At 38.2% G+C, this 24,966-nt stretch overlaps 1 protein-coding gene and 1 long non-coding RNA gene across 2 annotated transcripts; one reads left to right on the top strand and one right to left on the bottom strand.

Moving 5' to 3' along the window:
* The first annotated feature begins 70 nt into the window (after window positions 1–70).
* On the top strand, window positions 71–23,513 carry bcl2l1 (BCL2 like 1). Its single transcript, XM_048179299.1, has 3 exons — window positions 71–253; window positions 1,692–2,372; window positions 22,298–23,513. The coding sequence occupies exons 2-3, from the start codon at window positions 1,821–1,823 to the stop codon at window positions 22,439–22,441; spliced, it is 696 nt and encodes a 231-aa protein (XP_048035256.1). The 5' UTR covers window positions 71–253; window positions 1,692–1,820; the 3' UTR covers window positions 22,442–23,513.
* LOC125260781 lies at window positions 22,532–24,388 on the bottom strand. Its single transcript, XR_007183119.1, has 2 exons — window positions 23,818–24,388; window positions 22,532–22,704 (listed from the first exon to the last, which is right to left on the bottom strand). It is a non-coding gene; the product is annotated as an uncharacterized LOC125260781 (long non-coding RNA).
* Window positions 24,389–24,966: the final 578 nt, after the last annotated feature.

A 24,966-nucleotide genomic window follows, 5' to 3' on the forward strand; every position in this document is an offset into this window, starting at 1 on the left:
TTATTACGTAATGGCTGGGTAGGCAGCGCGAGCGTCATTGCATAGGTGATCATATCCTATCACAGAAAGGGGAGGTCTGCTTTAAAGAGAAATATCTAGCACTGACTCGTTTTTTTCTTCACATACAGTATTACTTTTGAACTGCCGCGGTTTGATATTGTAGCTTAATCCATAGCTAACATTAACACAGACTCTCAAGAGTTGTTTGCTTGGTTGGCTTAATCTACGAGAACAGTAAGCAGATTGTGTTATGGTAAGCTGAATGCTCTTTAACTCTGTTGTCATTATCGTAAACATTGTCAATAAGCATGATAACGTAAGATAAAGTAGAAAAATGTTAACGTTAGGCTTTTGTTTCTGTTAATTTCTAACTAGTTGCTCGATAGTTGGTACTTTAGTTGAGTATGCAGATTTGTATATTTTATTTTTCACTACTGTGTTAGTCTTTTAAGCGTTGTTTCTTGATATTACTAACATAAAACATTGAATATCTTTGTGTTCGTCAATGAGGTATTCATACACGCTCGCGCTGTATGTAGGAATGTGTTTGTGCTGTGAGTCGAGTTGATATTGTGTTTGTAAACACGCTGCGTGTCGCCTTATTAGAATATTAATGGATTCACTCCTGGAAGTGTCCGCTGATCAATCCAGCGACATCAGTAAGTTCTGCCACATCACTGAAAATAAATAATATCACATGTGATATAAACATGTGCAACAAAGGTTGTGGCTCTTAGATAATGACAGTGTGAGTCATATTCGGACTGAAAATAAGTCATTTCTTGTTAAGTACCAAAATATGCCTATTAAAATATATGTAATCTATAGTCATTTTCCCGCGACAGACAGAGCTTTTGAAACGAACATGTGTTGTGCTAGGAGCCTCGTTGTTGTCAGCACGTGTTTGGCTGATCCAGTGTTTCCTGAGAACTCTCGCGCTCTTCCCACTACTAGCGATCAGATAATGCACCGCGTGAACACCCCGCGCTCGTGATGTAGTCAAAAAGACGAAATCAGCAGAAATGAGTCACTTCATCTGTTTATTTAATAAAGTTATTTAAAAGAAATCTCTGCTCGTGAGATCGATCTACAGCATCCATCCAATCGAGATTTATGGTCTCAAAATGATTGATCATCTTGATCAGAAATTAGAATTGTAAAACATTGCTTTATGGATTTGATCTATAATAATACTTTTGTGTAATAATTATTAATGTTAGTCTATTCTATCTGTTTAATACAAATACATTGAGCTGTCTGAACATTTTAAAAGACGTTCCTAATGAAAAATGCCATGAATCTTTTGTCTGTGACTCTTGGCTGGTTCTTCTGGCACCACAATTATGATCCGTTATAGATTTGTTTAAATGAGGGAATCATAATTCTAGCCACGCTGGCTGTTCGTGCCCCCTGCTGTTTAAAATTCACTCATGTCAAGGTCAGTGTACATTTAGCCTCGTCTTGGACAAGGAGAGCAGGGAAATTGTCCATGTTTTTCATGGGAGGCAGGTGATGAGCTACCATCTGTTTCTTTGATCAAGCCTCTCCATTAAGCAAGAGGGTGAAAAAAGCTGTTTATCTTCAATGCCCCTTAACCTCTTCCAAAGTTTCACCTTCACCCCCCCTCTTGCTGTTTGTGAAAATGATTGCGTATTTAGGGATCAATTCATTGCACTGTTGTCTTACCACAGGGTATGAGCCATTGCACCATCCCTGAGCGTCGGCAGAAGCCTGAGAAGGACGCAAGGGTGTGCACTGTGTTCTAAGAACGAGCGAGTGGATATCCAGACATCGGAGAACGACAAGCAACGACGTGAATTATGTCTTTCTATAACCGAGAACTAGTGGTATTTTTTATTAAATATAAACTCTCGCAGAGGAACTACCCCTGCAACCACATTGGGCTTACAGAAGACACAAATCGGACTGATGGGGCCGAAGAGAATGGTGAGGGGGCGGCAGGAACGACGACCCTCGTTAACGGCTCCATGAACAGAACCCCACCGCAATCCCCCGCTACATCCCCACAGCATCAGACAAACGGGAGTGGGGGTCTGGACGCGGTGAAGGAAGCACTACGCGATTCTGCCAACGAGTTTGAGCTGCGTTATTCCCGAGCGTTCAACGACCTCTCCTCACAGCTCCACATCACACCTGCCACGGCATACCAGAGCTTTGAGAGCGTGATGGATGAGGTGTTCCGCGACGGCGTCAACTGGGGCCGCATCGTGGGACTGTTTGCCTTCGGAGGGGCTCTGTGCGTCGAGTGTGTGGAGAAGGAGATGAGCCCGTTAGTGGGACGCATTGCAGAATGGATGACCGTCTACCTGGACAACCACATTCAGCCCTGGATCCAGAGCCAAGGAGGATGGGTGAGTGGAAAATTACTTGCATTTCTTTCTTACCTTGTTGCCTTACTTCAGTTTAATCACAAACAGCCTTTGTAACCCGTTTAGGTTTATGGTCTCAGTTGATTTCTGTTTCAAATTATTCTGTTTGATCGGAAGATATCCGTTCATTGGATTTAAACCTCCCTTGGCCAACCAGCTCTTTAAAGGACTCAACTTCAGGGGCTGTTTACACAAGACCGTTTTCAACTAAAAACTAAAAGCTTTTTATGCGTTTCGGCCGTTCATTTACACGACAACGGCGTTTTGGTGGCCTGAAAATGCAAACTTTTGAAAACAGGTTTCAAAGTGCAAGTTTTTTTTAAAATGATACCGTTGTCATCTCCATGTAAACTGCAAAAATGCAAATCTGTGAAAACGGTGATGGCATGCACTTGTGTATTAGTGTTTAGTCTATCCACCTTTTTTTGACATGAAGGTAAGGTGTTTCTGTGAATGTATGAGACTTTCGATTTATTAGCCGCTACAGGGAAATAACAAGAAGAATATCGAAGTGCAGTAAACTGTAAAAATAAGGTGGATAGGCATGTGCGAGTGGCGCAAATGCTCTGTGAAAGAATGCGTATATGCGCAGGCGCGTAGTCTTTCTTTACAAAGTGACATCGCCAACTACTTGTCTGGCATGCATAATGCAGCGTTTTCAGTCATTCGAGGATCCGCGTGAACAAAGAAAAAACATTTCCATTTTTAGTACATTGTTAACCCTTAAAGGGGTAGTACACCCAAAAATGAAAATTCTGTCCAAACGCAAGACTTTGGGTAATCTTCGAAACACAAATTAAGATATTTTTAATGAAACGGAGATTTCTGTCCCTCTACTGAAAGTCCTGGTAACCAAAACTTAGAAGCTCCAAAAAGGTCATAAAGGCATCATAAAATGAATCCATATGAATCAAGCAGTATGAATGAAGTCTTGCAAAGTGATATGATTGATATATATGATGACATTTGGGTATCACTTTAAGGCATTTGTGATTCAAATACTTTGTGAAGCTTCTAAAAAGACTGTAATAGTCCAGGAAAAGTGGATGTTATTGATGAAAGAGTGTGTTTTGCATGGCCAAATCTGCTGGCTCCCTTGGGTCCAGATGGGGACTGTTTTTAGCGCCTGCCTTCTCTTGGGCCTGGGCGGGGATGCTCTAACTCTGTGGAGGGGAAAGAATGGGAGATAAGATAGCAAAGCCACAACCACTGGTCAGCTGATTATTGATCTCCATAGTCTTAATTCCCAAAAGAAACTACGGAACGGAGCGTTGTCAAGAGCGTGTGGGAGATGAGCACATATGGTTGAGAATGGAGGGGGATGCACTGATAGTTCATTGTTTTGTTTTTCCTTTCCTTTTTTTTTGTCCTTTTATTGTTTTCACTTTTTCTGTCCATGTTTGTTCCCCCTCGGTCAGCTGTCCAGTAGATGAAAGGCAGGCATGAGTAAAGTCATGTGAAAACCCTTTGTGCTGGTTCTCTTCTTTATGTATGCTGGACGAGTGGCAGGTAATGGAGGGGTCCTGGCCAAGTCAGCCTTTTCTCTTTGTGATCAGGGCTGCGATGTGATTGGGTGGGTAGTGAGATGTGGAAGTGGATTGTAAAGGTCATTTTTAACATGGCTGGTTTATTGGATGGTGCAGAGAACAGACTCTCTGATTGATTGTCTTAATGTTGTTTATTCTACTTTAGACACTTATTTTCAATTGCCAATGTGTCATTTACAAATTCTTGTTTTGCTCTAAGACGTGCATTTTTTTTTTTTTTTTTTTTTTTTTTTTTTCTTCTTCTTCCCTTGACGTTCATTTTTGCTATCTTGTGATGTCTTGATTGCACAAAAAAGTCTGGAACTGTGTAGAAAGCAAAAGTCAGCACGTCATTATCTAAATTTGGATCTTGAATCTCTCGTCATGTGATAACAGGAATGAGAACATTATGACACACCACAGTCACAACAAACAGTCCTTAAAGTTTGAGTAAAAAATTAATAAAAAAAAAAAAAAATTAAACAGGTTTTCTGAACTCTGCCATTGGTAAGATAAATGAAATCTGCAGTCTGTTTTATCTTTTTTTTTTTTTTTTAAATAAAAAGTGACAATTTCTAACAAATTAAATTCACTTAGTATTTCATTCAATTTTATAGACAACCAGGTTTTCTCATTTTTGTCTACAAAAATAACATTTTCATTGACAGGAAAGTGCATAAATAAACCAAATATTCAGACATTGTATTTATTAAAATAAATATGTCCCTCAATTTTACAACATAATTTTAAAATTTTGTTATTAACCTAGATTATTCTTCTTTAAAAACATTAACAATGCATTGTTAAAGGTGCAGTTTGTAAATTTTAGCGGTATCTGAGGTTGCGAATTGCAATATAGAGAAGCTACGGTGGCCAACACAGGACAAATATGTCGTCGTCTGAGACAGCAGAGAGTAGCCTGTCAAGCAAACGTGCTCTGTAGAGCAGTTTGTCCGTTTAGGGCTACTGTAGAAACATGCTGGCACAAAATGGCGACTTAACATGTAAAGGGACCTGCGGTGTATGTAGATAGAAATGGCTCATTCTAAGGTAATAAAAACATAATGGTTCATTATGTAAGTTCTTTATACACCACTGAAAACATAGTTATGTATATTATATTGCATCTCTGTCAATAGATCCTCCTAAAATTTACACATTGCACCTTTAATATCTTACATATTTTTGTCAGCAGTATGTATTAATTAAAATAGTTTAATTATTTACTTGATATGCATTTTTTTTCTTACTTTCACTATGTTTTCAAAATAATAATAAAAAAAAAGTCTTACCAAACATTTTCATCAGTAATGTTTAATCAGATTAATACTGCCCGGCTAGAAACTTTAACAAGATTTTTGCATCTATGCCATTTTGGATGCCACCCATTGGACTGTTCAGGATGAGGGAAGTGTTGGGCAATTTATTATGCTGAGTCGAATGGCACTACAGTGGGCTAATGAATGAAGTCTTGAGGTTTCACATCCTGAGGGTTTGCACCCAGCTGCAGTTTTGGTTCATCTCGAACAGAAATTGTAAGCATGCTCTTCATGTCACTTCCTCAATGGGGAAGGAAAATGAGGTTTGCGTGTCTGACATACAAAAGGAAGACGTGCATGTGTTACGTGAATATAGGCCGCCTTTCTGCAGACTCCCACTCAACCCACTTCATCTCCGCCGCATTCGGTATCAATTTCAGTCTGCCAGCTGAACTTCAGCAGCGGTTGTCTTTCGGATGCTTGGTCTCAATCAGGCCAGTGTAGTTCATCTGTGCGCTGTGGCGGTGGGGGGCACTCATAAGCACACATGCATGCTCGATTTCATGCTCAAACAGGATAGTCTCTCACTCTAGTTAGCATTTTCCACACATCGAAGCGTTGCAGTGGCGGGGGATTCTCATGCTATTTAATCATCTCAGTTTCTGCTTTGTAGTGAGATTTAAAAGCAGCTGTCGCAAAACCAAAGGGTGTCTGCGGTGGTGTCCTATGTGGTGGGACATCCCCTTGATGCGGGAAGAAGCCGGGAATGCCCATTTCAAGTTTCACTCTCAGTTTTTCACACTTCTCGCATATTCAAATATTTTTTGTGCATGCTCGTTTCTCCCCTCCCACACACAGGCACATTTTCAACCACCTTTTGGTATCATTCTCTTTGCCTACGCAGAGTTATGCAGTGGCTGGCAGCTGTATGATGCAGGTGTATCGCAGTACCTGCACGTCAGGCTGTGTTATTACTGGGTCTCTGGGGAGGTCTACAGTTATACTGTGATAATGCCCAGAGGTGCGGTCGCACCAGGTCTCTTTCCTTTTGTATGTTCGCCATGATGGTTTGGTGAGTGGTGGTAAAGATGGTTGGACAGAAATTTGCAATTGCAATTGGGAATAAATTGAGTAAAGTTGACAGATACAGAAAGGACATGGAGACGTACGGATGAGAATTGTAAAGAGTTCAGTTACTATTCCAGTTCCTTATACTACTAACCAAACACAAAATGTGTGTCTTAACTACATGTTGTGTATAACCACTTGGTAACTACACTGAAGTTTCACAGTTAGATAAAAGCTGTATGTGTTTAATTTACTAAAAAGAACAGGCTTATTAGAGCAGTGGTGTTAATAACTAAAACAATTAAAAATCATTTTCATTAATTGAAACAAAGCTGAAATAAAATAATGTAAATATTAGATGAAAAACTTTTACAAATGTTGCCTTGGCCACTAACTGAAATTAATTAATTTGAAGATCTAAAATTACTAACACTGAAGTAAAAATAAATTAAAGCTAATAAAAAAAGTAATATATGACAAAAGCACATAACAAAATAATAATAAAACACTTTTAACTAAAATTTAAAATGAATATATAAAAAATATATGATCATTCAAAATATTATTAAATACTATAATAGTATATAAATATACTAAAATAAATAAATACTGCATTAGTCAACTCCATGAATCGAGTTGGATTAGTTGCACTGTATGCTATTGATTCACTAAAACAAACCAGCTCACAAGCCATTTGTTCTGGAATCGCACTACATTTGTCACGCTGTCTGTTTCGTGTCATACATTCAGTAGCATTGTTGTGGTATCTCTGAATAAATAGTGCAGGAAGAGTATTTTAGTACAGAGTTCTGTCTGCATCTGGAAAAGAATTCATGGGTGAGTCATTTGATTGTGGTATTTTGTGAAAAAATAGTTTCCCATTCTACAGAGGGATGTGGAAAGAGGAATGACTGGCGTGAATGAAAGTCTAGTCTAGTTGCCACTAGTGGAGTCCTGTGCCTGAGGGGGTGGGGATATTACCAATTAGGCTTGAATTATATGTGAATGTGCTCAGGGTAACTGCCTTTGTTCAGATAGGCTAGTACAGGATAAATTATTTGCAGTCAATGAGAGTTGGAGGGAAAATAATGGTAAAGCAGGGGGATCCATACCTTTTCACTCTTATTACATCTGCTTTGTTTGTTATTGCTATTTTATATGTGTGTTATAGTCCCTCTGAAACCCTCATTAGCGTCCAGCAAGGTTCCTTCACTATCACTCTGCACCTAACTAGAACAGTGACTTCTAAACACAACGAATCATTAATCACAAACTTCACACACACACACACACACACACACACACACACACACACACACACACACACACACACAGAGCAGTGAAGTGCTCATGCATGCTGATAAACAAAGGCCCACCTTTATCACGTTTTAATCACTGTCACCACAACAGAGGTCTTTGTGTGACGTAGGGCTGTTACTAAGAGTTTCATCAAACGTATACGCGTGCAAATACAAACATGCACATACTGTATACACACACACCCTTGTCCCATTGTCTATCATGTTTGCACAAGGAACACCCATGGGACCACCCCTTACTCCCCATCCTCCATCACTTTTACTTTTTCTCCCGCCTCCAGCTCATGTCCTTCCTTTCTTTCGATTCTCTGTTTCTTTCTTTCGGTCCTTCTCCCCCGCCTTTCCCTCGGTCTCACGTGGTTGGACGTGTTGCAGATCAGACATGCAACAACATGCCCGCGTCACCGCCGTTAGTGTCCCCGTTCACCCCTTCATTCTGTCTCATTCGTTCTACATCCATCCATCCATCCATCCATCATCCCTCCACCTTACTGGTCATCTCTATTGATTTGGCAGGCGCGAAGACCATGCGTGTTTGTGGCACGCCTCCCGCAATCATTCGTCAAGCTTCGATACATCAGCACCACCCTCTCTGCGCCTGTGTGTCGCATGACAGACTATGCATCTGCTTTTGTGCTCCTGGTCAATTGTGTCTGGGTTTGGATCATACACGTCGCATTTTAAATGCATTATTGTTCCATTTCATGCATGTTTACACGCATGTGCCTCTCATTTGTGCAATTATTTGAAGGTATAGCACACGCTGAGCATGTGATTACCTTAAACAATGGAGCTGCGGGTGAACACACACATGCACGCCTGCAGATTCCAGGTGAGGAGCTTGGTTGTAAACACACAGTGACAACCGCAGTGGAGACGGTGATCCAGATATGAGTTGTCCTCCTCCATAGAAATAAACAGACATAATTTATACCCGAGTCAGTTAGTTCTTAAGCTAATGTTTATGGTATTTGCTGCTGTTGTCGGTGGTACCGTACGTTGCTATCTTCAAGGTTGTAGTCCACCCCTGACCTTTTGGCTCAGATTTATGCATCACCAACCTTTAAAATGTTTTCTTTTTACAAGGTAATTTCATTTTTCGAGTACATGCACATGCCTTTATGTGTGTGCTTGGTTTACATGCGGCTGACTGAGTGAAAATGGCAGTAAACAGATGGTGTGATTCAGTCTGTTCCAGCAGCCTTGTCACCAGCAAAAGAGAAAGACGGGGAGAGAGATGGAGGGAAGGACTTGCGCTATGGTAGTGCACTCATCTTATGTCACAGGCAGGGGAAGATGGGAGGGAGTGTGGGGGCTGGGGGGTTCTGGCCTCACCTTCAAGGAAGGTTGGGCTGATCCATTCTGCCAGGGTCATGGGGGGAGATGGAGCATCCCAAATGTAAGAGAGGGAAGGATTGGAAAGGATTGTTTTGGTCCATGTAGCTAACAGTAGAGGCTAAATGATGTAGGATTTTTAGAGATTTTAAAGAAGTTGTTCACCCAGAAATGAAAATTCTGTCAATTCATTGTTCACCAGTCACTTGTATGGAAAAGAGCAGCATCAATATTCTTCAAAAAAGTATCTTCTTTTGCTCAGTGGAGTATAGAAAGACAGTTTGAAACAATATGAGAGTAAGTAAATGACAGGATTTTCATTTTTGGGTGAACTGTCTGTTTAAATGCATGAAAATGTATAAATGCATGTGCTCGACTAAAGCACGTTTGAGTCTGTTAGCGGTTGTGTCACTTGTTTTTCTCTCACCTAAGTGTTTGTGAATACACCTAGTGTATTTTTAGCAAAGTTTCTCCCACATTTTTGTTCTGTTATGTTCTTGTGACTCTGCCAGTGTGTTTGTTTACATGTTCAGTTCCAGTGGATTTAGCTTCTTAGCTGCATCTCATCTTAGCTAATTAAAAATCTCCATACACACACTTCTCTGTGTGTTGGTCAATCGCGTGGAAGAGCGACCTGCGCCTTTAAGCCCGGTTCTCCTAATGCACTTTAGCCAAGATTAGCCAGCATCATCGAACCGCACTGCAATTAGCCTCTAATAACACAAATAACGGCCCACTGAAAGGACCTGCTAACCTTTTAGTGGCTCTGTCGCCATTCCACTGAGCAGTGGACCACATTAAGCTCCTTGTTCTTCTGACAGAATTATGACTTTAAAAAGCATCTGTGTTTTATGTTTTCATAAAGGGTCGTCTGCGCTTCACTTTCACTCATAATGTACTGGACTGAACAGCCTTCAGCTAGGCAGAGCGCAGGGTCCAAATGTGTGAATCGTATAGTAGACTATTTAAGGAGGAAGAGGAGAACTCGGAAATATGGATGGAAGAAATTTATATTTGAAAGTCATATGCTTACATAAAATATTTTCGACTTCAGTGTAAATCATGCTAAATAATAGGGCTGGGTATTGAGAGATTTCACAAATCAATTCGATTCCAATATATTTATGTCAGGTACAGTACATATACATTTTTCTTAAGGAAAACAAATCTCTCCGCTAATGCTATAAATCATACAGGGAACCCTGTCAGTTGATACATTAATATTGAAGGTTAAAATTGACAATAGATCATGATACATGGCTCACGATAACAATAATATCACAATACAGCGATTCTGCGATAATAAATATATTGCTAGACAACCCTATAATGATACATCACGATATCTAACTAGCCTATGTAAACAAAATGCCAATGAAAAGGTTAAGTGCAGGTTTTCTCTCTTTATCCTCAAAACGGATATAAATCCGATCTTCAGTTCCCACGCTATATGCAGATTTAATGGCGTTCACGTCACCGAACATGACGCGTTGCCATGGAAACAATAAGGGCAGATGTTCTGAAATAACGGTCGCCTTAAAAAAAAAAACTCAATCTGGGGGTCAGCTAGAATAATATAAACTTACGCATGAAAGGGTTAAAAATTGAGATTGGATCAAATTGAAGATTGATTAAAATCAATGAATTGATATCAATCAGTATAGTATGACTGCATTTGAGTTTGTATAAGCATGTTTGTAGTTTTGAGATAAAGTCATAAAGAGATGGAGTCATTCGAGACCTGAGATCACCACAGTGCTTCAGAGATTTCTCAGGTATGACCGAAAGAGAGCCCTGACTCAGAATGGAAGCTCAGTCTGAGTGTGTGACGCCTGGCTGATGGCAGATTAGGAGCGGGGGGAGGTAGAGCTCAGATCAGCTTCTCGCCTGTGCCACTCTGGACGTAGCATGACTGTTGCTCTACTCTGACTGAACTGGCTTATGCTGGAAAATCAGGTCATGAGCAATTTTTCTCTCTCTCTCTCTCTCTCTCTCTCTCTCTCTCTCATTATTCATCCTCTGTTTTATATTCCGTCCATCCCTTTCCCTCTGTCGTCAATAAAGCCTCTCTCTTTCTATCCTGCTTTCTCTCATTATTGTATAGCTTCTAGTTGTGATCAGATTATGTAGAAAAATCGCCCCATCAGTTGGATTAGACACCGTTGTGAATAAAGGCCTGATATACTCGCAACGAAGTTCGAAATACGTGAGCGGCGTGTACTGTAATCGAACATCTGACGCTGAGAGCAGTGTTTAGACAAATATGTAAATATGTGCTGCGCGCTTTCCTCTCAATAATAAAATAAACACAACAAAATTGAGAAAACAACAAGCATTTTAACAAAGCATAAGAAAAACATCTGATCATAGCAATGTGGATATGTTTGTTTGCACGCTTTGGCAAGCTTTTTCGAACTCCCAAAACGAACTCCAAACGAAATTTGTTTTGGCCTGAATTTGTTTGAAATGACGTCACATCAGTTCAGTCTTCAATTTCGCTTGAAGTAGGCTATATCGGGGCCTTAAAGGCCATGATGATGGAGTCACAAGGATTTGAAGTTACTGATAAAGTGTGTTGATATCGTATCTGATTGCCGTCAGTCACATTGTCCTTTTTCTAGGTTCCACCTTGTTCACCACCACAGATTTTGCAGAAATGTGTCTTTTCTGCTCCATTAATATCACCAAATGGAATTGGAAAAATAATGACCATTTTTAACAGGATTCCTGAACTCACTACCACATTGTTTACCTTTTGGGGAAAAATCATCCTATAAATGAAATTGACCAACACACAGTTCATTCCATTTTTGACAAGGTGGTGTAGCGTGTGTGATTTGAAAAGCATGACTATATCTTGGCACCACACCATTCATGTACTTGCATGCGTGCATGTTCTGTCTCAGACTAGTGCGCCATCCAATATGCATAAGTCTTGCAGTCTGTTTCCTGACAAATATCCCCAGAGGCTGTGTCTGCCTGTAAAGTGCGGGTTTAGGTCAGAGACTGGTAAATCTGGCTGCATATGTGTGTCCAAGCACATGCATGTGTGTTTTGTTCTGTATCTATGTGGACGTATGTGGTCTGTGTGTGTGCCAGCTCACTGGGATTTGCCTGACAGAATGGGAGCTGATGTCTCCCCGGTGAGATACGGAACAGATTGGAGTCTGAGCCCCACTCTCCTGACTCATTAATCTTCTCTTTAATTCATTTACGGTACGCACAAACATGGCCACATTGCCAGGCAGGCACAAAGACGCCTCCCATAGACAGATCCTCCAGATAAATCACCTAAAATAAAACAGGGAGGTATGCTATTCAGATTACTTCACATGCCGTGATCTGATTGGCTGTTCGGTGATCTAAATTTAATTTGGGCTGAGGGTTTAGTGGAGCCTGTTTTGTTGCTCTAATTGTTAGCTAAATTTGAGGTGCAGTTTAATGTTTCAGGTGTCCTCACACTAACTAAACGATTACATAACGAAACACTAATGTTTCTGGGCAAAGACTGATGTAATTGGGAAAATTGGATATAGGAGAATAGATAATGAAGTGTGTGTCCATGCTGAGAACAGTTAATGCAGTTAATGTGAATGAAGCAACAGAGTTGCTTAAAACATTATCTGTCCAGGCCAGTGTTGCTGTGGTTTTAAGGTGACTGTACATTCTGTGCTTGGGAAACTGATGTTTGGTTTTCATCAAGCGTGCTGCTTCCTGTATTTGGATTAATGAACAAATGTTGAACGGTTGGAGAACCTTTCCGTTGACGTCTGATTTGCCAGACTGTAAGTGTGGAGAACTGGCTGATATTAGAGATTTTGTTTTTTGATTTGTATCTATTTATTTGTTTATTGGTCAACATTTAGATTACCTTTACTGTCATCTAAAACGACTAATTTAATAACACTGTTAAATGTAATCTTTGGGAATTTTCAAAATGAATATCCATTTTCCATACTCTACATTTGTAATATGATGCCTAAATTCACTTGTAGGCTGAGGCAGTTTATATTTGGTTGCCTTTCAATAAACAACTCAACATTTAGACTCAAAATTCAGACAATTCACAATTCAGCGGGTTAAAAGCAGTGCTAACATCCTTTCAAAATTACAAGTGTAAAAAAACAAGTATCTTAACCCAGAATAAAAGTGGCCTGAACAAGGTTGACCGTGTCTTTCAATCATTTTATTGAGACTGAAGGTACCATTAAGGAGGGGATGCAGAATGTGCCACTCTAACTGTGAATCACTAAACCCACAGGCCATAAACCAGACAGAGACACTAGCTCTCTATAAAAGGTGAGAGACTCTCTGTAATAAATGTTTGCCTGGCCTGTAGGTGTGAGCTGATGTCATTGACATCTAAATGGTAAACACCAGGCTGACATCAGAAATCCCATTTGCTGTGAAGCATCTGCCTCCACAGCATCATCACCCTGTTGAAGTAAGCGAGTTCACATTTTCGTCCTGAACCGAAGAGATGATGACATCAATTTGATCAGAGATAAAGTAACAAATACAGTCTTTGACCCTCTTGTTGACCCTTTATTTTTACCCTGAAAAATGCAACACCTTTCCAAATAACTGACATCCTGTTTGTTTTGCAACATTTGTGTAATTTTTGAATGACCGTGGCTGTCACATATACTGCCTTGTGATGGTGTAACTGAGTTTTTTTTTGCTTCAGTTACAAGTTTTTTTTTTGTTTGTTTGTTTATCTCTTGTCTTTTTCCTTTCTTATTCTCTCCACCATCCCTTTAATCATGGACTGGAAATTTCTGGTTTCAGCTTGAAGTCTGAATGACTCAGCAGAGATTGAGTGAGAAACAGCAAGGCCAGTTCTTGACGCCGCACAGTTGGAATTGAATTTTTTTCCCTCCCTTAAAGCACGTTTCATATCAGCTGATTTCCACAAAGGAACGAGGGTGTCAAGCATTCCTCAGCGATTGTGAGGAAATCCTGCCCTTCCGGCCTCTCTGTAATTGTTCTGCCCTGCGCTGGTGTGCGAGGATCACGGCAGAAAAGAATCCCACTGGTTCTCTCTTGTCTCACTACTCGGGCTAAATGCATTTTAAAGAGACCAGACAGAATCTCAGGCTGAGAGCCCATTTTGTTGTTCTGTGATGAAACCTCTTTAGCATTCCAGTTTGTTTCCTCATATGCTTGGGAGCTCAGCTGCTTTATTTGTTGGCCAGCCTCGGGCTGTAAATATCTAGGTTGAGCACATTCAGTAGTGGTGCTTGTTTCTACTGCTTAGGGTTAGGGATTTGAACAAACTCATTATCCTAAGGAATAAACTTTGCTGCATAACTCAACCTTCATTGTTTGTGCTACGGACATGAATGCCAGCCTGAGCGTGGTTTGTTCGCAGCAGCAAATGCTGCTCCATCTCTGCAAGTGCTGGTAGTTTAAGTCACTTATTGTGTGGTCAGATAGACGTACATTATTGTATGGACAGATAGACGTATATTATTGTACGTCTATCTGACCATTGAAGCACAATAAGACGCAAAGGAGAACCACATGGAGTTCTTTTCCACAGCTTATTGCACTTAATAACTTTATTAAACATCATACACATTTCGAAATTGTGATTGAATGCTGTCTAAGAGAGGCAGCTTTTTGTGCGCACACTTCAGCTTTGAATTCTTTTTCGCAGCTTATTGCGCTTAACTCTCAACATCAAACATGTCCCACTCTCCATTTTCTCATTCATGCATGTTTCATCATCACTCTTACGTGTATATAACTTTAAGTAATACTGTTCTATGTGGATATATTTACATACTGTGAAATAAAATATATATAGTAATATCTCAAAGACTCCAATGATAGACATTTTATACTGTGGTAACAATATATACCGTAACATCGCCCAGTCCTAACAGAGAGTATGTGATTTAAAACACAGCTCAGGAGTAGGAGGAAACAGAAAAATGTTAATGCTCTATCTATATAAGTCTCAGTATATAAGTCCCACTTTTCAGTTTTAATAGTCAATTGTGTTTTTGATTTACTCTATAATTTACACAAGTTTATTTACTTGTGCATTTGTATTAACTGGACCAGCCTGCAAAATAGTTTTTTAGTGTGATTTGTTCGAAATGCATTTATGATACCACCAGATTTGACACATTAGAAACGTTATTTAAACGTAGTATTGACAGAGATTGGAGATTTCGGTACTTCACTGAAATAGGTATATTACAATTATAGCTCCTATTACCTACATAGATTATTTGGTTGTTAAGTCTGACGTCACGCGGCAGCGCTTCTGGGTCCAAACGCTCTATCTCATACCACAAGAAAAACAACAAACAGTGCTAATATACACACACAATATGGTGTAATACTACAAAAAAATTAAAATCATAACCTTTATCTCCATACCAAAATTCCAGATGGCCAGACAGTGATTTCATGTTTTATAAATCGTTAAAATATTCATTTCTGTGACGCTGTGAACACGGAGACTGTTGTGTAGACTGTAAGTATTTAAAATGTTTAACTTTTTTAAAATGTTTGATGTTTTATATGAATAAATAGCGCTCATAAACAGCCGTCAATGGCATTTGCAAGTGAAACAAGTCGAGGCTTGGACGTTGCCAGCATGGGCATTTTATGCATAATATGTACAAATCTAGTTATTTTCATTGTTTTTCAAAGGACTCTCACTGATCAATCAAGCGAGGAAAGGCTAAAGCAGAAGTATTGATGAGAAACTAGCTTCAGTACAGACCTATGGTACAGACACACCAGTGTTCTTTAATCAGTACAGAACAGTGGCCATGCTGCGTTTTGTATGAAACATGTTATGTTCTAAGTGTGTTATTGTCAATCATCTGGCTGAAAACAGTACAAGCTATTCCGGAAAGCAAGTCACTGACTTCACAAATGCGGTGGTGAGGGTTAAGGGGTCAGGATGGTGTAACAGTGGAGAAACCCATTGCTCTGACTCAACCAAACCAAACTGAACTCTCTGTACGGTCCTCTCTTAATTTCCAATCACGCACAATACTCTCTCTCTTTCTCACACACACACACATTGCTCATCTTCTCATACACTGATGTCAACAGAGTAGCTCAGTAGCTGTATTGTAACTGTAGCAACAGTGGTGAGGATGACTTTATGTTTCTGCGGTCCGCCTCTGTTCGTCTGTGCCAGCTTTTATACCCCTCCAGTAACTCTCCTTCACTGTGCTCCTTTCAAGATCAGAATCAGCCCCTCTCTTGGCCTCTATTTGGATATTAGCCTATGCTAACTAACAAACGCAGGCACCTTGCACCTGGTTTCACTCTCTCCTGTAAAGCCAGGTTTGTATGTGCTCTTTGTTCAGATAGGGTTGTGGAAAACGGCTGGCAGTCACCGCTGCCTAGCAGCCGGTATCTCTTGGGAGCGTTCGCACAACATCAGTGCTGTTTGGAGCCAGTAAAAATCAGGTTTTCTTGACAGATTGTGTTTGTGTACAAATGCTTTTTTACTCAGTCACACCTGTGAATGAATCAGTGTGAGTTTGGGAGTGGATCTTTTTAAGGTGTAGTTGCAAGATATACAAAGAGTCACACTGGTTAATGAACTGTTTAAAAACCGAGTCATATATGCTGTCATGACGGTCAGGCATATTACACTGTGTTGTTAGAGACATGTCAGGGCATGTGCTGTACCTGACTTTGTGGGCATGGGATTAATAAACCCCTACATTGTGTTAAAGGGATAGTTCACCCAAAAATTTGAATTCAGTTACTCATCCTCTTGTTGTTCCAAACCCACAAGACTTTCATCCATCTTCGAGAAACTAAGATATTTTTAATGAAACCTGAGAGATTTCTGTCCCTCCATTGGAAGTCAGTGCAACCAAAACTTTGATGCTTCAAAAAGTTATTAAAAAGATTGTAAATTATAACTAAGGCAGCTGATGTTAATGGAGGAATTTGCAGCTTTACTCACAAACTACAGTTCCTGTTCATCAATAAGGTGAGAACCAGAACCATTATAAACCCAAATACACTCAAATAAATTATATTAATTGAAAAGCGTACTATCCAAGTAGAAATAAAGATGTTTGCTGTCGTAATAGTGACAGTAGCGCACACAAAATACCATATTTGATGGGCTCTATGTATGTGCAATGATCATTATATGGGTCAATGACGTGACGGGTCATTTTTTTTCCAAAGGCCTTAATAATAATAAAAACAAAGATATGACATCCAAAGCATGCAAGTTAATACACCTAGATCTCTTTTATTGAATCCAAAAGGTTTTAATTATATTTTGCTACATATAAAGGTATTTTAAAGATTTTGAAGTGTGAAAAGGTCATTTGGTTTAACCGTCCAAAGGCCAATACAGCCATTTCGTTTGTGATTTAAAATATCTTAAAATGTAATAAATGTATAAATTTTGGAAATGGAAATGGAAAATGTTGTAATATTTTAAAAACTTATACTAAATATAAAATATTTGATTATTATTTTGTTAGCTAGATATCAGCCTGTCAGCATTTTTTGAAAATAACGTCATTCGGTAAAACAGAAATTTTGGTTAAACCGAATGACTTTTTTGGGGGACAAATTTTGTCCATCTTGTAAAAAATGACAAAAGCAGTGTTAATTGATTAAAAAATCACATAATTTCATTGTTAACACTTAATAAAACTTCAAAATTAATTATATCTCCATTATGTTTTTTTTACACTTTTAAAAACCTTATTCATCAATGACCCATATGACCCTAAATTTAAATTTGTTCATCATGTAAAGTGATCATGTCTCTTTAGAAAATGAAATATAAACTGCTTGATTCATATGAATTTCTTTTATGATCTCTTTATGAACTTTTTGAACCTTCAAAGTTTTGGGTGAATGGATTTTCAGTTAAGAGAGAAATCTCTCTGGTTTCATTAAAAATATATTAAAAAAATTAAAAAGTCTTACGTGTTTGGAATGACATGAGGTTAAGTAACTGATGACAGAATTTTAATTTCCCAATGTTTAACATAATATAATGATGTTAAACATTGGGAAGATGTTTAACATTAGAAAAGAGCCCTTTGAACATGAAAGACGTACTTTTAATTGCTTGATGTTTTATCATGCAACATCTTGTTGGGACACAGAGGCTTGGTTTTCGAAAGCAAGCATCACTATTGCTTATTCTTGGAAATTTAGACAAAGCCCTGTGATATTTCAGCTGATGATTAGTTAATTAAAGCTTATTATGCATGACACTGAGATTTTTTTTTTTTTTTTTTTTTTTTTGCTCACTCACTTCAGCATTAAAGATGTCTGCCCAAAAGTTTAAGACACACCTCCATATCTGCCCCTCCTGGATCCACCCATCATGTACTGTATAGCCGGTGCCATACATGATTGCACAAAGCCTACAGTGTTTTATGTGCTATAGGCTGTGTGTTGCACCATAATCTTACTGCCAACAAGCATGCCTTAACATGTCTTCGATTTATGACTTGGACTGTTATCAAAGAGCCACATTCTTGTCATACCATTGTACATTGTTCCCACCTTGTTCTCACAGTTTCACACACTGATATACTCTAACATGTGTGCATTGGGCTTGGTTTTGCTGCCAGATCATACTGTTAGCATTCCTGCAGGGGTTACTCATGTACCTGTTAAAGCATGATGCAAATTCCTCTCTGACTGAAATTTTGGCTCGCCCTCTCTGTTTGCCATTCATGATCAGGTCTGCACAGGTCATGTTTAAACTACCCAAGGTTGACAAAGGTGTGCCTGAGGAAGTGCATGATAGAAATTATATTTACTCTTCAAGTCACTGTTCGATGAAACGGTAGTTTACTGTTATGGTTCATTGTTCTAGTAGGATATTTGGGTGTGATGTATGTGATGTATGATTCATATCTGTAGCACTGTTTATGCTACAGATATGAATCATACATCAAATTTATTAGCAATCAGGCCATGATTTTTGAAAAGATTTACTTTGATGGAGGGAGCCAAGTCATATCTAGAGACCAAAACATTGGGTATGGAAACTTTTGACTTGTCAGTAAGCAACCACATTGAACACCCTAGCAAACGCATAGCAACTCCCTAGTATTGTTGTAGTGTAGTTGTTGTAGATTGGAGTAGCTATTCATAGACAAGCGGCATTCTTTTTTCTTTTTTTTTACAAAATTGTAAAAATGTACTTTGTTAGTTATATTAATAATAACAATCAAATATAATAAAAAATATTATTGTTTATCATAGATTTGAGTGTTTATAAGGTGTTTTTGGGTATCTGTGTTAACAGTAAGTGAAATTGAGTTACAGTTTTGACTTGTGATGTCATGTGCTGCGTCACTGCTTGTGATAACCCCTCTGCTCTGGAACTGCATGTCTGTTATCAGCTTCTGCCACTCCCATCACCCCTCCCTCACACTTACGAAATCATTTCCTATGAAATTGATCTTGTTCCTGTGCACACATCTATGTAACGGACATCACTTTGACTACACTGGCACACATTTCATATCCAAACACGTTGACACTGTCTCTTATTTCCTTCATACCCATCTCCCTTTCAGCCTCTTTGTCTGTTAAAACAATGTACCTGTGAATAAATTTGATAACTCCACCCCATATATATATACTTGAGGCTTTGTGGAATGCAGTCGTTTACCATAGAACATTTGCATTTTTTTGTTGTGCATTGTCCTTCTATCAGACACCCATTTGACTCTCCTTGCTGCTCCTTTTTTTATTATTATTATTATTACACGTAATATTTTTAGTGTATTTTGCTTTAGTAGCTACCATAGATTACAGATGAGTGTTGATATGCAGAAATATGGTCACAAAGCACTGGAGCTGTGGTCCAGTGGTTAACATGTGTTCTAAACACAACTTATTAAGCTACTATGCACATGCAACTATAAAGTCCTGCCCCATTTCTTATTTTTTTCCCCATCATTTCCTGTCCACTTTAAACTGTCGTATAAATTTGCCATAGTCTATTAATATTTGGCTTCCTTGGTCATTTAACTGTTTGTTCCGAAACTGTTTGCCAATGACGTGACAGGTCTTTTTTTTTTTTTTTTTTTTTTTTTGTCCAAAGGCCTTAATAATAATAATAATAATAAAAAAACAAAGATATGACATCCAAAGTATGTAAGGTAGTACAGCTAAATCTCTTTTATTGAATCCAAAAGGTTTTAATTATATTTTACTAAATATAAAGGTATTTTAAAGATTTTGAAGTGTCAAAAGGTCATTCGGTTTAACCGTCCAAAGGCCAATACAGCCATTTCATTTGTGATTAAAATATCTTAAAATGTGTGTATATATATACATATATATATATATATACATATATATATATGGTATTAAAATTATGTGTTGAAGTCGTTGCTTTGTAATTATAATGAATGTCTGGAAAAAATGAATTTCATTTATGTCATTCGGAGTAACCAATATAAAGGGATCATTTTTGGATCAAGTCATGTGGTCAATATCATGTGACAGGATGTGACATCATTCAGACACCTGCAAAGGACTATACAGTCATGAAACAAAGTAACTAACTCTCTTTTAACTATTTGAAAAATTTATGTTTTTACTTGCTCACACACATCCAAAAACATCAGGTCACTCGATACAACTGCTATAAAACATGGAAAATGTTGTAATATTTTAAAAATTTGTACTAAATGTAAAATGTTTGATTGTCCATTTGTTAGCTAGCTAGCAAGCTAATATCAGCCTAGATATCAGTCTTTTAGCATTGTTTGAAAATTTGGTCATTCGGTATAACCAAAAGTGTCATTCGGTAAAACTGAAATTTTGGTTAAACATAATTACTTTTTGGTGACACATTTTGTCCATCTTGTAAAAAAACATGACAAAAGCAGTGTTAATTAATTATAAAAACCACATAATCTCATTAACACTTAAATTAATGGAGATAATTTTGAAGTTTTATTTTTCTTAACACTTCAAAAAAACCTTACCCATATATATATATATATATATATATATATATATATATATATATATATATATATATATATATATATATATATACAGCTATGGAAAAAATTAAGAGACCACTTAACATTGATTTCTGAACTTGGAGTGGTCTCTTAATTTTTTCCACAACTGTATATATATTACAAAATTTTAAAAAATGGTCGCACAACTTCATCCTGCTACATTCTATGACATCTCCAGTTTTGTTTCACTGTAAAGTGAAACCCAGTTCTGTTGTGACTGATAAATGTTGCCACAGAGCACATATTAAAAGTGTCGGATGGTTTTATCCAGTCCTCCACATTCTTCTTCCCATATTTTCAAGCTTGTGTAGATAACTAGGGCAAAGGGAAAGATTGGAGGATGACATCAGTCTTCTTGAGTGAAAAACAGGGGTGGGCGTCTGAGGGTTGTGTGTGTGTGTGTGTGTGTGTGTGTGTGTGTGTGTGTGTGTGTGTGTGTGTGTGTGTGTGTGTGTGTGTGTGTGTGTGTGTGTGTGTGTGTGTGTTGTAATTGACTGCATGCACTGAATATTTTCGGCTGGATCACTGCATTGCTGTAATACCGCTGACAAAAATATGATGCCAGTGAAACTAATCGTATTGACCCTGAATCTGCACTGAAGATCCTACTGAGAAAAGTACAGAAAAAATATATATATATTTCTGTCTTCACAGAAATTGTCAGGGTGGTATGAACTCATGCATGTTTATGAGTCATATTTGCTTTTTACTGCAGCACTCTGGCTGAGTTATTTCAGCCTCCGTCTGCAGTTGGTGAGCTCTACTTTTGTGTGTTCCCTGAGGAAACGGGTTACATTATAAAGCCTGAAATTCCCTTTCAGCTTTTCAAATAAAATTGGGGTTGCTACAGAATCCTGCTGAGAAATGAGGTTAGAGAAGTCTTTGAAACAGGCATGGTAAATCTCGCCCCCTAGTGGTCATTGCATGAACACATTATTGCACACAAACTTGTCACAGGAAGGGCGGGATTAATGAAATAATAATAATAATAATAATAATAATTCCTTACATTTATATAGCGCTTTTCTGGGCACTCAAAGCGCTTTACATATTGAAGGGGGGAATCTCCTCAACCACCACCAATGTGCAGCATCCACCTAATGAAAGGCCTGATGGGAAGAGACACTGAAGGATTTCAGTGGTTGGCTGGAATGAGCTTGTTAGTGTCAGAAGTGTAATTATTGGGTAATATTTTCCTCTGCTTTATGAATAGCTTGTAACAATATTTGTTACAGCACTATAATGTTCCCTGCCAAAGTGATTTCACCCCAAAATCAAAATATTCTGCCAATTTCAGTCATTAATAACAGTACATGTGTACATATTTTCATTAGTGTCACTGTTGTGGAAATAAATCTGATTATATTTTCTGTGTGTTTTGTGCAGGAGCGATTCGCAGAGATCTTTGGAAAAGATGCAGCGGCAGAGAGCAGAAAATCACAAGAAAACTTCAAGAAGTGGTTGCTGGCGGGAATGACCTTGCTCACGGGTGTCGTGGTCGGATCACTCATTGCACAGAAACGCCTGTGAGGATCAGAAAAACTGAAGATCCAAACACACCTACTGCTTCGTTTAGACACCCAGCTACAATGAAGGAACTTCAAAAATACTTGTTTTGGATTTATTTGTTTCCCTTTTATTGCCAAGAAATTCCATGTTTACATCCCACGTCCCACTGTGTACTGTTGACTGAGTGGAGCGCATCTGTGATGTTATGTCACATGACCCAGACTGCATGAGGGTGCTTTGGTTTTAGCTAACTCAGACAATGCAAAGCCACGTCTCCTTACACCCTGTTTAAGGAAATAAGAAAAATGATGAAAACAGTCGAAGAAAAAAGTTTAAAATCTATCTTTATGTCTGTAATTTTTTTTTTTTTTTTTTTTTTTTTTTTTAATTTTCAGCTTTATCTTCAATCTTTTTTAAGTATCCTTATTATTCTCTCATTTTCAAAGAGACTGGCAAAACTGACAAGGATACAAACATTTTATCTTTAAATCTAATTTAAGCTCATGTGTAATTTTTGAGTTGACCGAATGATAGAGAAGTTTAATCTGAACTGAATTTGAAGTATTCAGTCAATAAATCAGCACTGACATTTCTGAGGAACGTTGTTGCTGTCTGGAGAGCAGAGAGGCATCTAATGGGCCCAGCACTACACTTGAGCGCCTGCTTCCTCTGTGATCTCTCTACCATTATAGAAAAATGTGGAGAACAGATAAAACATGTCTGTGTGAGTGTGTTTTTATGTTGTTGTTTTTTCCCATTATTGTTCTGTTCCTTTTCACATGCAAATTTGATGAGCGTTAAATGTAAATCTAAATTGTCTGAAGGACCAACAGTTATGAAACGGCCAACAGTTTGAGAGAAAGTTCTGTATGTTTGGTGCCGTTTGATTTATTAAACCTAAGTTTCAGCTTCAGATGTGGTATCACATTTAACTCTTTATACCTTTTGAGATTGATGTAACTAGAGCTAGAGGACACAAGGATACACAAGGAGACTCCTTTTGTATCTGTGACTACACTTAACTGTGTTTTATACACAGAAAATGTAACACATTAAGCTGAAAGTAATTAGATTAAACCATATTGCCACAAGAGTGCTTGGTGTCTTGTATGGTCTTTGGAGGATGTAGCCAGTGCTGGCAATACTGGCCTAGCATTTGTAACAAGCTAATAGTCACTGAGTTTTTGTTTTATTTTGGAATTTGAGGTATGAAATGAAATTTGCAGTGGTTTTGTTAGTAAGCAAAAGTTTGTTTGACACTTGCAGCACGTTTAAGTATACAGAGCCAAGCTAAAATCCTAATCTCAATTCTGATCTTTTAGCATTCACATTTCCAAGTCTAAAAGTTATTTCCACAGATATTAGAGAATTCATAGATTTGTTGAGTTGGGTCTTACTGTGTAAGGGTCCACAATGTTTTGAATCCTGGCTGACAGACACATATTGGGTCAGATAACATCATGGTGCTGCCGTGGAAAAACAAACAAAAATAGTATTTGACTAAACTCATTGTTTTCTCATTGTAAAACTTATGCTTCATAGTTGTTGTTGTTGTTTTTTTGTTTTTTTTTCTAATTCATGTTTTCGAAAGCAAACCTTAGAATAGTTGGGATAAATCTCTCCAATCTTCTTCGTCTCCTCACAGCTCCTGCTTCCCGCCCAATCTCATTTTAAACGCTTTCCTGTCAGAGCGGTTAAGCGCTAGTGTCAGTACGCGCGCGCGCCTGCTACCTTTACGCTCGGCTCGTGTCAAACTCGATAAAGCTCCCGGAGATATGGAGAAATTATCTTTAGGCTTCAAACCATCATTAATTCAAATAGGACGTCAAATTGAATATTCCTCGCCTTTTCCGACTTGTAATGATTGACGAGCGGGTTAATTCAAACCGAAGTGATGAAAGCAGTGGTGGTACAGGTGTGTTTCCAGCCTTCAACCCCGGTTGGAGATCTCGTAGGGAAGCTGAGATCGTTTGGTGTGTCAATCAAAAGATACCAATCCTAAACGTAACGTCCTTTGAGACCTAACCTAGAAAAGAGATATCTGCCGTAGGGCTGCGCGGGAAGATAACATGCAGAAAAGATTCATTCTCCCGATTCACTCCCAGAAGAACTAACGTTATTAAATGTAACGAATATAATAAATAAAAATATAATGAAATTTCTCAGAGAGCGTGTGATTTGTTTTAAAGTCAACATGAAATAAAAAACTTTCCTCATTTACTTTCGTGAATCTTAATACACGTTTTCATCATTATTATTATTGTGAACGATTAATCATTGCTCATTAATCCAAAGAGGGAATAATTGTCTTTTCTGAATTGCTTTATTGTTTACAATGATTTAATGCCGATAATGTACAATAAGGCTATATTTGAAAATCTGGATCCGCATTTTACGCTCTCACTGTAATTTAATTCAAAAATACGTCACATTGCTTAAGAAAAATGTGTCGCGATTACAGTTATGTTGACTTTGAAATTAAGTTTGAAATGTAAAGAGGTTTTATTTGGCAACATTAGATCCAGTAAGCCACTTTTAAACTCCCA

This window comes from Megalobrama amblycephala, linkage group LG24 (assembly GCF_018812025.1).
Source record: "Megalobrama amblycephala isolate DHTTF-2021 linkage group LG24, ASM1881202v1, whole genome shotgun sequence".
Classification (NCBI taxonomy): domain Eukaryota; kingdom Metazoa; phylum Chordata; class Actinopteri; order Cypriniformes; family Xenocyprididae; genus Megalobrama; species Megalobrama amblycephala.

What these genes read in the sequence shown, in the direction of transcription:
- bcl2l1 (XM_048179299.1), top strand. Translation starts at nt 1,821, where the DNA reads ATGTCTTTCTATAACCGAGAACTAGTGGTATTTTTTATTAAATATAAA. An exon ending in TCCAGAGCCAAGGAGGATGG is followed by an intron (nt 2,373 to 22,297) that starts GTGAGTGGAAAA and finishes TGTTTTGTGCAG; the next exon opens with GAGCGATTCGCAGAGATCTT.